We start from the raw sequence: 13,354 nt of genomic DNA, 5'->3' as shown, positions 1-13,354 counted from the left end.
AATAAGCAAAAGAAAAAGCCTTCTGTGTGTTTTCTAATTTAATGTTAAGAAAGCAATACAGAGTCCTTTCATGAAGGAGAAAATGGAGCCCTCTACTTGTCCAATACTGTGGCTTGGGAGCTTCTCTGGAATTAAAATAACCTGTAAGAAAAAGCATAAAATCTTTTGTGACTTACTGAAGTAAATTTAGCTCTCCAAACTGAAATGTTGTGATGTTCTCATGCCGTAACACTCCAAAAAGAACTCTAAGACTGTAAGGAAGAATGATTTGAAAACTTTTTGAGCCATGTCTCTATATGACACTAAGGCTGGTTTTCCATCCTTAGGCCAGGAGGCTTTGTTTCTGGCTGGGCTGCTTTCCCATCTCCTTCTGTGCATAGCCTTACTGAGACAGATGCTGAGATATTACCCACCTTTGTTCTTTATTACGGACCACTGCACACAGCTAATAGACAAGAGTTGTGAAGTGAATCCCAAGGATGAAAACCAGACCTTTTTTGATGAGTTCTATGCTGACTCCCATGGCCACGCTCTAAGCACAAGCGTTACAGTAAGATGATAACTGCATCGGGAACATGCTATGTCACTTCACAATGAGGGAATGTTCATCATGAACGCAGGTATTAAAGAGCTTTATTTTTGAAAAAGACTTACTCTGTTTCTTGGGCTGGCCTCAGTCTCAAGGCAATCCTTCTGCATCAGTCATTTCAGTGCTAGGATTCCAAGTGTGAGCCACCACACCTGTCTTAGGGTGGAAATTTTGAGATGTATGACCACATGCATAAAAACACAGTGTGCATACTACTACTACCAAGCAGGTATTTATATATATATATATGATGAGTACACTGTAGCTGTCTTCAGACACACCAGAAGAGGGCATCGGATCCCATTACAGATGGTTGTGAGCCACCATGTGGTTGCTGGGAATTGAACTCAGGACCTTTGGAAGAACAGTCAGTGCTCTTAACCGCTCAGCCATCTCTCCAGCCCCCCAAGAAAGTATTTTTAAATGTGAAGTTCAGATAAAGAAAGGAGAAAGCTTTTTAGAAAAGTAATGAACAACAGAAGATAATTTTATCTCTGGATTAAGACCTCTTTAATATACATAATGTATAGTACTTCATATAATTTATTAATGTCATTTTCTATAGGACACTGTAATTAATTCAGTGACATTAATATTGACCTCATACAAAGATGAAAGCTGGGTTTCCTTGTGTACCAAGTACAAACATGTGTTAGGACGTTAACATAGACAACAGCTGGACGAGATCAACTTCAGGATGACTCGGTTTACAGTAGTCACGTCACACGGTTTCCCATCAAGACTCGGATGCCACCTGGTATAGCCAAGTTTGTGCGATGGCAGCTGTGGCCTGACTACCTCCTTTTGCCAGCTCCACTTTTGCCTGTTTTACTGCTGCCACTACTAGATTTGCCAGAGGATTTTGAAGAGAAGAGTCTTGTCATAAACTCAGAGACATCAGGCAATTCGTGGTTGGAATTCAACATGTTCATTGACTGCTCCATCTCCTGCCGGGAGAAAGCATCAGATATGAGTGGTGCTCTCCCCTACATCTACTGAATCATCTGCATGTATGAACATACAAATTAAAATTAAGTAAGTACTTTCTCTCTCTCGTTTTAAAAAATTATCCACGTCCTTTTTAGATTTTTCAATTTGGAGAAGAATAGGTTTTTTTTGTTTTTTTTGTTTTTTTTTAAGATGTATTATTTTGCTGGGCAGTGGTGGCACACGCCTTTAATCCCAGCACTTGGGAGGCAGAGGCAGGCGGATTTCTGAATTCGAGGCCAGCCTGGTCTACAGAGTGAGTTCCAGGACAGCCAGGGCTACACAGAGAAACTCTGTCTCAAAAAACAAAACAAAAGCCGGGCGGTGGTGGCGCACGCCTTTAATCCCAGCACTCGGGAGGCAGAGGCAGGCGGATTTCTGAGTTCGAGGCCAGCCTGGTCTACAGAGTGAGTTCCAGGACAGCCCGGGCTATACAGAGAAACCCTGTCTCGAAAAACCAAAAAAAAAAAAACAAACAAACGAAAAAACATATTAAGGTTATGCATTTCAGCTGTGTAACAAGTACGGCCCAAAGAGGCTAAGTACAATGTTTTACCTATATAAAAAGACATCAGCATTTACCAAGATGACCAACTGAATTCATCTCATTCAATGAAAACAGCTAATTGAATACAAGGAAACATAATACTGCATTTACACAAACTTTTAGAAGAATCTGTCATGGGAACTAGAATAAAGTTGGAAATCTCAGCCTCAGCTACAGAGCTGCATTTAAATAGAACAAGTACCAGAACATGAGCCAAATGATAGGATGGGAAGCTGAGGCAGAGAGATTGACAGTTCAAGGCCAGCATGGGTAGCTTACTCAGAGTCTACCTCAAAGCAGAGTTAAAAATTGGCTTAAAAACTAGCACTAGGGATGTTGCTGTTCCAATGGTAGAGCACTTGGGTTTACTCTCCAGTATCCGTAAGCACATACACACACACACACACACACACACACACACGCACACACACACCATACACACATGTACATACACACCAGTCTGGAAGGCCACTTTAAAAAAAGATACAGCATGACTCAAAAGTCCATAGCTGGGCTGTCAGCTTACCCGTCTCATGTCAGGATCACTTGTGTTGACCACTTTAGGCAGAAGTACAAATATCAATAATGGAAGAACCATCATCATAACCTGCAAAAGAAAAAAATTAGAAACCTTTTCTTCCACTTTAGCTTGTGAAACAAAGTCTGTTTTAATAACCAACATCAAGAGTCCACTGTGTACATAGAATAAAATGTATCACAACAGTTGCCACAACAGTACTGAGCAGCGTGGGTGCTGGGCTGCTGTGTGATTGCTGAGGAGCATCTGAAACTGCCACAATCCTGCTGTGTGTGCCTGGGCTGTACTGACACCACACTTCTACGTGCCTTCTATCTTTGTAAAGCCTTTAGTTTTCACACACGTAATTTCCAAATGAACTGTCTGCTCACTGTCTTCTTCCTGCGAGCTGGCTCTGGGATTGCTGACTCCGGTGGCCAGAGGGGCTGCTCTGTAGAGACATCTGCGCTGCTCCCCGAGGACTGCATTATTGCTCTTAATTACATCCTCCAGAGCCTGCAGCACACTGCAAGGCACATTCTTCCTGATGATGACCTAGAATCCTTAGCACTTGACATATTTCTGTGCAATTTCAGAAATGAGAACACCGAGGATGAAAACGACAGAGTCTCATTGCTAACCTTCCTCTTCTCAGCTGCTCTCCTGTCCTTTTAGCTCTGGTAATAAACGCTAGATGAATAGCCCCCAAACAGTACTGTTTATGATCTCAGTACAGTATGGAACCCAACTCAAATTTAGAGAATCCTAAAATAATTCAATTTTTAAAAACAGATTTTTTGAAAGGCAAATTTGTTTCTAAAGCATGTATCTATTAGTATTTTACAAGTAGGATCATAAATGAGTTTCAAGATTAATACTAACTAATTAAAGTACACCAAGGTAACATCTCTGTTCACTACACATGTTTTAAAGGGAAGAAAGCAAGCGCCACTACAGAGGCTGGGAGTGTAGCTAGTTTTCTAGAGTACTTGTCTAGCATCTAGGAGGCCCTGGGTTTGATCCCAGCACCTCACAAAACAACGAAGCATGATAGTGTATCCCTGTAATCCTAGCACTTGGGAAGTAGAGGCAGGAGAATCTTAAGTTCACTGTCATCCTCAGCTACACAGCAAGCTCAAGGCCAGCCTGGGATCCGTGGAACCCTTTCTCAAACAACAACAATAAGACATTACATGTCCTAGTAACACGGGCTGGTTAACAAATGAGAGCACATTTATCAATGGGCTAATACACAAGTAGACTGGACAGGCTAACTCCATATACAACTCAGTACACACTCTCATTCTGTCTAGTATCCCATGAAATCGGACACCCTCCTCAACATGTATTTCAGTTGTGCATTTATTATGAATACAAAGTGAAATTCTCAGCCCTTTCATTATCTGTTCCCAAAGATACTAGTTTCCCAATTTCACCCTTCCCTCTCACAGGATCTTAAAGTTTCCAACGGCTGGAAGCAAACCAGTGATTAGTAAAATACTCTATACATACCATTGGGTTCATCAGAAAGTCTGTCCAGCCCCACGATTCCCTCTTAATAAAGTAAGAAGGTGGACCTGAAGATTTCATTTGGAGAGGATAGGGTAATCTGACCACTTCTGACGTTTTGATGTAATTCACATATCTTGCTCTGATAAGGAAGAAATAGATTCTGTGAAAAACATGTCTGGGGGTTGGGCAAGAGCTCAAAAGTAGGACACTTGTCCAACATGTACAAGGTCCTGGGTTGAATCCCAGGCTACTATAAAAGAAAGCATACACACAAGCAAAGCAAAACAAACAAAGCAAGGCTAAGAACTACTTATGTCAGCAATGCCTTAGACTTATTTCAGGTTTCAAATATAAATCTTTTAAAAATTATTTATTTTTATGTTATGGGTGTTTGCTTTCATGTATGTCTGCATATGTATGCAATGTCCAAGCATGCCAGAAGAGGATTCAGATACTCTGGAACTGGAGTTAGAGATGGTTGTGAGCTGCCACGTGAGTGCTGGAAATTGCAGCCAGGTCCTTTGCAAGAATAGCCAGGATTCATAACTCTTGAGCCATCTTTTCAGCTCCACATCTAAACTTTTGATCCTGAAAGTCCGGTCAAACTGTCGGAAGCACTCATCAAGACACACAGAACTAGATTTGGGGTCTTCTAGCTCTATCACTTTCTACACATACAGGTCCATATAACTCCTTACCTTCTTTTTATAGCAAACGTTATTTTAAACCTGGTTGTGATGGCAAATCTATAATCCTAGCTCTGAGAAGCAGACAGAAGAATCAGAGTTGAAGGCCAGACTGAGCTACACAGTGAGCTGTAGGCTTGCCTGGGCTTTATGAGACTTTGTCTTAAAAAAAAAAAGAAAGAAAAACAAGCAAAATTCTCTCCAAATTCTTTTAGAATCTTTCCCATTTTAAAGTCTTTCATTATATCTAGTAATAAATTTATTTTATTATAAACATACAAGTATTGGCTTATACATTTTTGATGGTCTAAGACATACATTATTGGATACACTCAATTTTTCATGCTATTTGCAGGAAAAATATATGATTCAAGAGTGCCACAGAAAATACACTGGTAATATTTTTTTTTTGGTTTTTGTTTGTTTGTTTGTTTGTTTGTAACCAGCGATGCAACTAAAAAGAAATTCTCAGCTTGAATTGATAACATACGTCTTAAATCCCCGCATTCTTGACTCCAGTAGAGGCAGAAGCAGCTGGATCTAAATGAGTTTGAGGACAGCTCGTCTACACAGTGAGTTACATGCCAGTCAGGTCTACATAATAAAACACTGCCTCAACAAATAAAGAAAATAAAAATCCTTACTTATAAGTCATTCATGCATAATCCACTTTACTTTTTTTTTTTGGTTTTTCAAGACAGGGTTTCTCTGTGTAATTCTGGCTGTCTTGGAACTCACTCTGTAGACCAGGCTGGCCTCGAACTCAGAAATCCACCTGCCTCTGCCTCCCAAGTGCTGGGATTAAAGGTGTGCGCCACCACTGCCCGGCCCCCACTTTACCTTTGAAATTGTCTATTTTTTCTCATTGTTCACTTTTTACATTTCAAATTCTGTCTGTCTACTTCAGTAGCGGTGTTAGTACTAGGCTCAAACCCAGGACCTTGAGTATGTGAGGTAAGTACTCTACCACTGAGCTATATCTCCATTTATTTATTTTTGCATTGTTATAATTGTCCATTTGTTTATGTGTTCTGTAGTTTGGGTAATTTCTTTTACTACGTCTTCCAACTCAACAGACTTCCTTTCAGTTGTTATATATCTGCTAATCTTTCCATCTCAATGACTGTATTTATTGTAGAAGTCTATCTCATCTTTTTTCAAATATCTACCACCTACTTGATATATCATTTGTCTTAGAAGGAAATCTATTTCTTTTTATATCCTATAAAGACTAACAATTTTTTAAAGGATTTATTTATTACGTATACTGCATTCCGTCTGAAATGTATGCCTGCAGGCCAGAAGAGAGCACCAGTTCTCACTATAGATGGTTGTGAGCTACCATGTGGTTGCTGAGAATTGAACTCAGGACCTCTGGAAGAGCAGCCAGTGCTCTTAACCTCTGAGCCATCTCTCCAGCCCCAAAAAAACTAACGTTCTAATTAAGACAAGATTACAAATTTATATATAGTAGCTTTTACAATAAGAATAAGAGCTATCAAGTCTTTCCTTTCTTTAATCACCTAAAATACACCTTTAAGCTATTGTAGCCACATCTAGTACCTGTAGTGTCTAGTGCTTACAGGTCTGTTTCATGGATGGATCGATACACACTTTTTTTTATTTACTTTGAATTTTTAGAGTAGTTTCAGCAAATAAAAATGTCTTTCTGAATTTAAACAGGTAATAGGGCATCACCTTCCAGAGAAGTTAAACATTTCTATGTGCTACTATTCCGGTTATACTAACCAAGGTTCACCTTCAATCTTCAGCTTGGACACTCCTAGACTTTGTGAAAAGTTTTATACTCAGGTTACACATTTTTACCTACTTAGTGTGTGTTTGTGGGCACACATGTGCCACAGTACACTTTTGGAGGCCAGAGGACATCTTGCAGGAGCTGGTTCTTCCTTCCATCATGTGAGATAAAACCCTGGTCATTAGGCTCCATGGCATGTATGTTTACCTGCTGGGTTATCTCACGACCCCTCTTTCAACTTTATAAAGATCCTTACTTTGACATAAACTCCACAACTACATCTGATAATCCCTTTACTAAAATTTGTAGTGCATAAAGGAGAAGCTATAGAAACTTCTAGATCAACTCTGTAGCTAATAAGAGGAGGGAATATCAAAATACCTCAATGAAAAGTCCTGAGTAATATTCCTAATTCAAAAGTTAAATAATTCTCTACTTTAAAAGTCACACTTTGATTATATCACAGTACTTTCTTTCTATAGTAAGTAACCTTACCTTTACTCTAAACAACTATAGTAGATGTTGTGAACATTTATCTAGAGGGGGAAAATTCAACTTCATAGTCTCAATGCTCAGATTACAAACAAGAGTAGAGTAAAGGTTTTAAGAATAACTGTGCTTTAAGTAAGAAACTCTTAACCTTCACTATAAATCTCAAAAGTAATATGCAAGAACATACTGAGTGGACTAGTAAAAAATAAACTGGGTATCCTCACCGCATTTTTCCTTTTGAAGTGATATCGACTCGGACAGGGTCAAACTTGTAAGCTGGAGAAATAACTTCCACTACATAAGAGCCAGAGGGAATATCATGAACCACAAAGCTCCCATCTGTCCTGGAAAAAGGAAAATCATACTTAGTTACTTCTCATCAGCACCTTAATTTTCCCTGCTCGAAATCACTTGCTTATTTCCCAACAGTTCTCAAAAAACAAAAGAAGAAAACCAGACATGGTGGCTCACACATATAATCTTAGTGCAGAGGGGCGGGGGAAGATTAAGCAGGAGTATCACCATGGGTTCAAGGCCAGCCTGGGCTACAGAGTAAGTTTCAACATAACCTGGACTACAGTGGTTAAAGGCTATCCCAAACAAACAAACAAACAAATTGGAAACAGCTAACCAAACAGAAAACACAGGTATGTTGACTTATCCTGTAATCATAAAACTCAGGAGGATCACTGCGAATTTGAAGCCAGCCTGAACTACATAGTGAATTCATGGCCAGCTTGGGCTATGTGGTTTCTGCCCTTCTCAAGTAAACAAAAATGCCAAAAGTTGGTCCTATATTTTATGCTCCAGAATTCTAACAGTTTCTAAAATTAGATGAGCCTATGCCAGAGTATCCTTCCACAGGTATAAATGGCAGTAACAAAAGAGCAGTTTCTACTCTGAAGCTCTATCTTTACTGAAGAAAAATTATCAATGTATATTATTACAATAGTAGAGCACCAATTTTATCATGTTCCCTCAATATATTCTTATTATCTTAAAAAGATAATTCTATTCTAGTTCATTTGTATTTTATTGGCTTTCTTCTTCACATACACATTTCAATAGTAAATTGTACCATTTATTATAAATAGTCACATTTACTGTACTTACTTTTTGACTGGTCATACAGAAACCTACAACTTAGTAGTTAAAGCTATCTTTCTTTTCTTTATTTCCTGTAATCCTACTAAGTTCTTTCGTTTAAATCACCCAACCAGAAGCTGGTAATTTCTTCTTGCGAGTCAAAAATAACCTGTCTAGAAAATGAAAAACTGCTACTTCAATGAAAAAAGAAATTTAAAAAATGAAGATGAAAAGTGTTCTTGTCATTGCAAGTATATACTAAGATAAGGCATAACTGATCTATAAACATTGAAATACCTTATTCCTCAGCTTCACATGTTTACTTTCCAGATCCACTCTCAAATGTACCGTCTGAGGGTTTTTGAAGGGCCTAGCAGCTTCAGGAGGGTTGCATGTGGTGTGGTGAGAGTTAGGAGACATCTGTCTAGCCAAATTAACCCCGACAATCAATGAGATGACAGATGTCACAACCATATCACCCTCACATCCTCCAGAACCACTCTCCCTTTCTCTTTGTGTCTATGGGAAGGGAAGAAAATGTCCTTAGAATATTTCCTCCACAGCTTTATCACTGACAGGCCATCTCTAACTGGCTCTCCACAGGACCATGGCTACATACAAGCCCCATCCCACCCCCACCCCCCAGCTCACCCCAGTAGCCTCTTCCCCTCCTTGTCCCTCTAGCAGAGGTGGCAGTAGTTTCTTTGTTGGTTTTGCTTTCATGTATTATTGCATAAATACTGTTGAGGCTGTAAGCTCCAGGGTATTACACAATTTGATTGTTTCTTTATACCATGATGAATACACTGTTTTAATCCTTTTATTAAACTCTATGTGAACTAGTCAATTTTAGTGCATATTCTGCTCTTTTGCTTTTGGAGATAAAAGTCTTGCTATATAACCCAGGATGGCCTCAGATTCATGATGCTATTGCCTCACTCTCCCAAGAGCTGGGACATAAGTATGGACATTATATCCAGTCATCTCCTGCTTCTTGATAGACCCTGACAGAATCAACTTCAAAACACTTTTTTCTGAGCAGAGGAAAAGAAAAAGAAACTGTTGACTATTCAACATAAATAGAATCTTAATTACTGAAAGAAAAAGCAAAGTTTAGCATGATAGGAGACACCTGTAATCCCATGAGGAAGTGAACACAGGAGGACATGAGTTTGAGGATGGTATGAACCACACAGTGAAACTATGCATTTAAAAAAAATTCAAGGGCTGAAGAGATGCTCAGCAGTTAAGCACACTGATTGCTCTTCCAGAGGTCCTGAGTTCAATTACCAGCAACCACATGGTGGCTCACAACCATCTGTAATGGGATCTGATGCCCTCTTCTGGTGTGTCTGAAGACAGCTACAGTGTACTCGTATACATAAAGTCAATAATTCTTTTAAAAAAATTCACAAGTAAGTCGTATATAAACTCATAATATCAAAACAAAACACAAACAAAACAAAAAAACCTGACAACTACCTAACTGTCCAAAACCAGAAGACTAGAAAAGTGAGTTGTGGTTTGTATGCACGTTATGATATGAAAAATGGTTTGAGTACTCTTTAACCCCAATACCTCTCATCTCCATTAGTAAAGCCCCAAGCTACCACCCCAGAAACCAAAAATACAGTCAAACTAGTGTGCTGGTTATTCAAAACAGCTATAAGACAAATTAACTACCCTACTTCCAACAAGACTTTTACCATAAACACATTATAAAACATTAAAGGTTATTATCTTTCTGTTTCATCTTTTTAGAAGAAAATATAAACAAGATATTAATATAAACAAAAAATATCTTGTTTATATTTTCTTCAATAAACATTTATTTACTTGTATTTGGGAGTCACTCCAGGACCTCTTGCACACTAAGTCCCACCACAAAACTGTATCGCCATTTTTTTTCTTCTTCTTTGAGACAGGGTATCAACTAAGTTGTTCAGAGTGTCCTTTAGCTTACAATCCTTCTGCTTCCGATTCCTGAGGAGCTGAGATTGTGTCACTGTGCAAGGTTAAGCATATCTAACAATATATAATATATTAAATTGTAAAATAACTTCAAAATAAAAATAGGTGGTTTTAAATGTGCTATATACTGCAGAAGTTTAATTCTCAATTAAGCCTTATCTTCCAAATCTTATTGGGAATTTATTATTAATGAAACATTAATTAGGATAAAATTTAAACAATACCCTAGTGCCAGATAACATTAAAATGTTGGTTGTCAATTTGTCATTATTTATTAATCTGAGGTTGGATATCCTACAAGGGAACTTCAACAATCTTCGGAAATATGCAATTCAAATTCAAATGTTCACATTTAAGATGTATGGTTTTCAGATATCACAAGTTGGTCTATAAAGCCAGCAAAGAAATATTTTCTTTCAGTCCATAGTTTCAACTCTAAATACTGGTGCCAAAATTTAAAACATCATATTCATGCCTAGAAGAGTGAAAACGGACTGCTGACAAAGCATTAAGAGATTCATCCCACCTTCCAATATAAACATAAATCACAAACTCTTAAGAACAAGAAAAGAATAGGTGTAAGGAATCTTGAGTAACCCTGGTCTGACTTAAATCACGACTGCGATATCGCAAATCCCTTGACGAATTCAATTGTAAAAAGAACAATAATGACAATCTCGGGCCAAAAAAAGCACTCTTTGATTAGGTACTTCAGGGCCCATTAATTTTAGAAGCAGGACCATTAGCCTTACAGTCTATGTCATCACTGGGAGCCCTCTGGGCTTTGACAATTCCCACTTGTTTAGCATCTTTCTACACAACACCAAGCTACCAGAAGAGTGACATGTAGAAAGCAACTAGGTTTCAGAAACATTAGCAAAATGCCGAGGGGGTAAAACCAACAGATAAATGAGAGTCCCCTGGGCCCAAATATGATCTGCCTCACACTGGGACCAAAATGGGGCTACAAATAAATGACCCCATATGTTTCGGGAGCCTGGGACCGCCATCCTCGTTGCTGAAGTACCTGACTCCCTCTCAAGGTCTCCCAGCATAGACCGTTAGTGGCACCGGTGCCTTCAGTTTGTGACAGCTACATTGCGGGTCCTGACAGCTGTCCTAGCTGGATACCCTTCCAGCGTCCGCCCCAATCGCTTTCCTGCTGCCCTCTGAATGCTCACTTAAGGAAGCCGACATGCTCTTCTCCGTCTACCAGCACTCGGGCCGCGGAGATCCAGTCCTGAGGCTTCACCCCCGGAACAACCGCACGTCCCTCGATCTTAAAACGATCTCCCAGGCCGACCCCACTACCTCCCGGGCCCTCGGCAGCAGCCCCAGGCACCTCCGAGCTGTGGGCATCTCCTGATAATAACAGAAGCAGGATGGGAAAGAAACCCCACAGAGCACCCGCCATGACAGCAGCTCTGAGGAGTCAGGCCTACGGCCCGGAAGCCCTATCCTGTCGCAAGGCCGCTACAGCCGCCGTCGCCCGCTGATGTCGTCATCACCGCGAGCCGGATCCAGCAGCGAGTTTGTCCACGCCCCCGGAGAGAAGTTGTGACTGCTGACTAATCGAGAGACGGGACGCAGAATCTACTCTCGGAAGGACCCAGGGCTTCAAAGGTGGCGAGGTTTTTAAGTAAAGGTGCCAGAGCGAGTAAGGTGACGTAAAGGTGGCAGAGTGTGTATTGCTGTGGCGTCCACAGATGCAGGTCTTATCGTGGGCTTAAAGGGTAATGAGACCGAGAAGGACGAGGATCTGAAGTGTTGAGTGCTGGGTCTGTAGCTAACACTCAGACATTGACTGTATTACTTTCTCGAGGTTCTTGCTAGCTCTAAATAGTCTCCTTTCTACCGCATATCTCTGTAAAAGACCCCGTGCACTCTGCCTCTGTAGAAAAGTTTTAAAAAAAAAAAAAAGAACGAAGCTCCAAATGGAGAGTGGAACTGCAGAAATTTGGGCTGAAAAGAAAAAAAAAGTTTTTTTTATATATGCAAAAAATGGTGATCTATGTTTAAGAAGTACGTGAAGAATGTTAATTTTCATTCTGTTTTAATGCTTTCTCCTTATTTAAAAAAACATAAACAGTTTGAAGACTGAGAGAGTGAAGCGCTCTCTATAAGTGGTCTGTGATGTACCTAATGCACAGACAGGGCAAACGGCAAGACCACCCGAAAACAGTGCCTTCCTAAGGCCATGCCGCATCTAGCAGCCTTCTTTCAGTTCTTTATTTACCAAGAGTGTCTCAACCCTGCTTTGTTTCTCACTGCTTCCTAGCAGATGCCTAAGATTCTTTTCAGAGTTGATGCTTACCTCCCTTAATTAAACACCTCAATCATTGAGCAGAGGCCTACATATTGTAAAAATTCATCCATCTTCTCTTCTACTAATCCTCTTCTACTTATTCTCTTCTATTCAAGTTCTCTGGTATAGAGTTTTTCTTGCTGAAGAAATTAATACACCCAGCTTTATGCATTTTCCTAGTGGTCTCTCTCCATTCCTTGACTCTATACCAAGGAATATGCTTATAGAGATAATTTATAAGCAAAAGCTTAAAATTAAAAATATACACATATGGGGGTAGGGAGATGAGTCAGCAGTTAAGAGCTCTTGCTACTCTTGTGGAAGACCCGGGTTCAGTTCCCAGCACTCACACTATGGCTCTGTAACTTCAATTCCAGGTGCTCTCATACCTCCACAGACACTAGGCACATGTGATTCACATACATACATGTGAGCAACATTCATATACTTGATATTAAATATCTATAATATGCAACATAGTGTATATTTGGCATTTAATACACAGTATATAGTGCTTATTATATAAATAAAATCAGTATGTTGTGAACTTTGTTTTGTTTTGGTTTTTTCGAGACAGGGTTTCTTTTGTAGCCCTGGCTGTCCTGGAAGTCACTCTGTAGACCAGGCTGGCCTCGAACTCAGAAATCCGCCTGCCTCTGCCTCCCAAGTGCTGGGATTAAAGGCGTGCGCCACCACCGCCCGGCTGTTGTGAACTTTTTTAAGACAGGATTTCTATAGTGCAGACTGGTCTTGAACTTTAGCAGTTCTTCAGCCACTGAAGTGCTGGAAGGATTCACATGAATTGTGAGCCATCACAGTCAATTCAATATGTCATTTAATTAAAAACGAATGTATTATAATACATATGAATATATAAATGTATGCAGCTATATTGCATCTCTA

The 13,354-nt window shown here is 39.7% G+C and overlaps 1 protein-coding gene across 1 annotated transcript; it reads right to left on the bottom strand.

Moving 5' to 3' along the window:
* Positions 1-1,205: 1,205 nt before the first annotated feature.
* Positions 1,206-11,619, bottom strand: LOC114616650 (ER membrane protein complex subunit 7). The gene is made up of 5 exons (XM_028762081.1): positions 11,328-11,619; positions 7,314-7,433; positions 4,153-4,291; positions 2,650-2,730; positions 1,206-1,536 (listed from the first exon to the last, which is right to left on the bottom strand). Exons 1-5 carry the CDS (start codon positions 11,558-11,560, stop codon positions 1,384-1,386), a joined length of 726 nt encoding a protein of 241 aa, XP_028617914.1. The 5' UTR covers positions 11,561-11,619; the 3' UTR covers positions 1,206-1,383.
* Positions 11,620-13,354: the final 1,735 nt, after the last annotated feature.

This window comes from Grammomys surdaster, unplaced genomic scaffold (genome assembly GCF_004785775.1).
Source record: "Grammomys surdaster isolate TR1022 unplaced genomic scaffold, NIH_TR_1.0 332795, whole genome shotgun sequence".
Lineage (NCBI taxonomy): Eukaryota > Metazoa > Chordata > Mammalia > Rodentia > Muridae > Grammomys > Grammomys surdaster.
This window is presented reverse-complemented; position numbering and strand designations above follow the sequence as displayed.

What these genes read in the sequence shown, in the direction of transcription:
- LOC114616650 (XM_028762081.1), bottom strand. Translation starts at nt 11,560, where the DNA reads ATGGCGGGTGCTCTGTGGGGTTTCTTTCCCATCCTGCTTCTGTTATTA. An exon ending in ACTTCAAAAGGAAAAATGCG is followed by an intron (nt 4,292 to 7,313) that starts GTGAGGATACCC and finishes CTTCCTTATCAG; the next exon opens with AGCAAGATATGTGAATTACA. An exon ending in ACTTTCTGATGAACCCAATG is followed by an intron (nt 2,731 to 4,152) that starts GTATGTATAGAG and finishes TTTCTTTTGCAG; the next exon opens with GTTATGATGATGGTTCTTCC.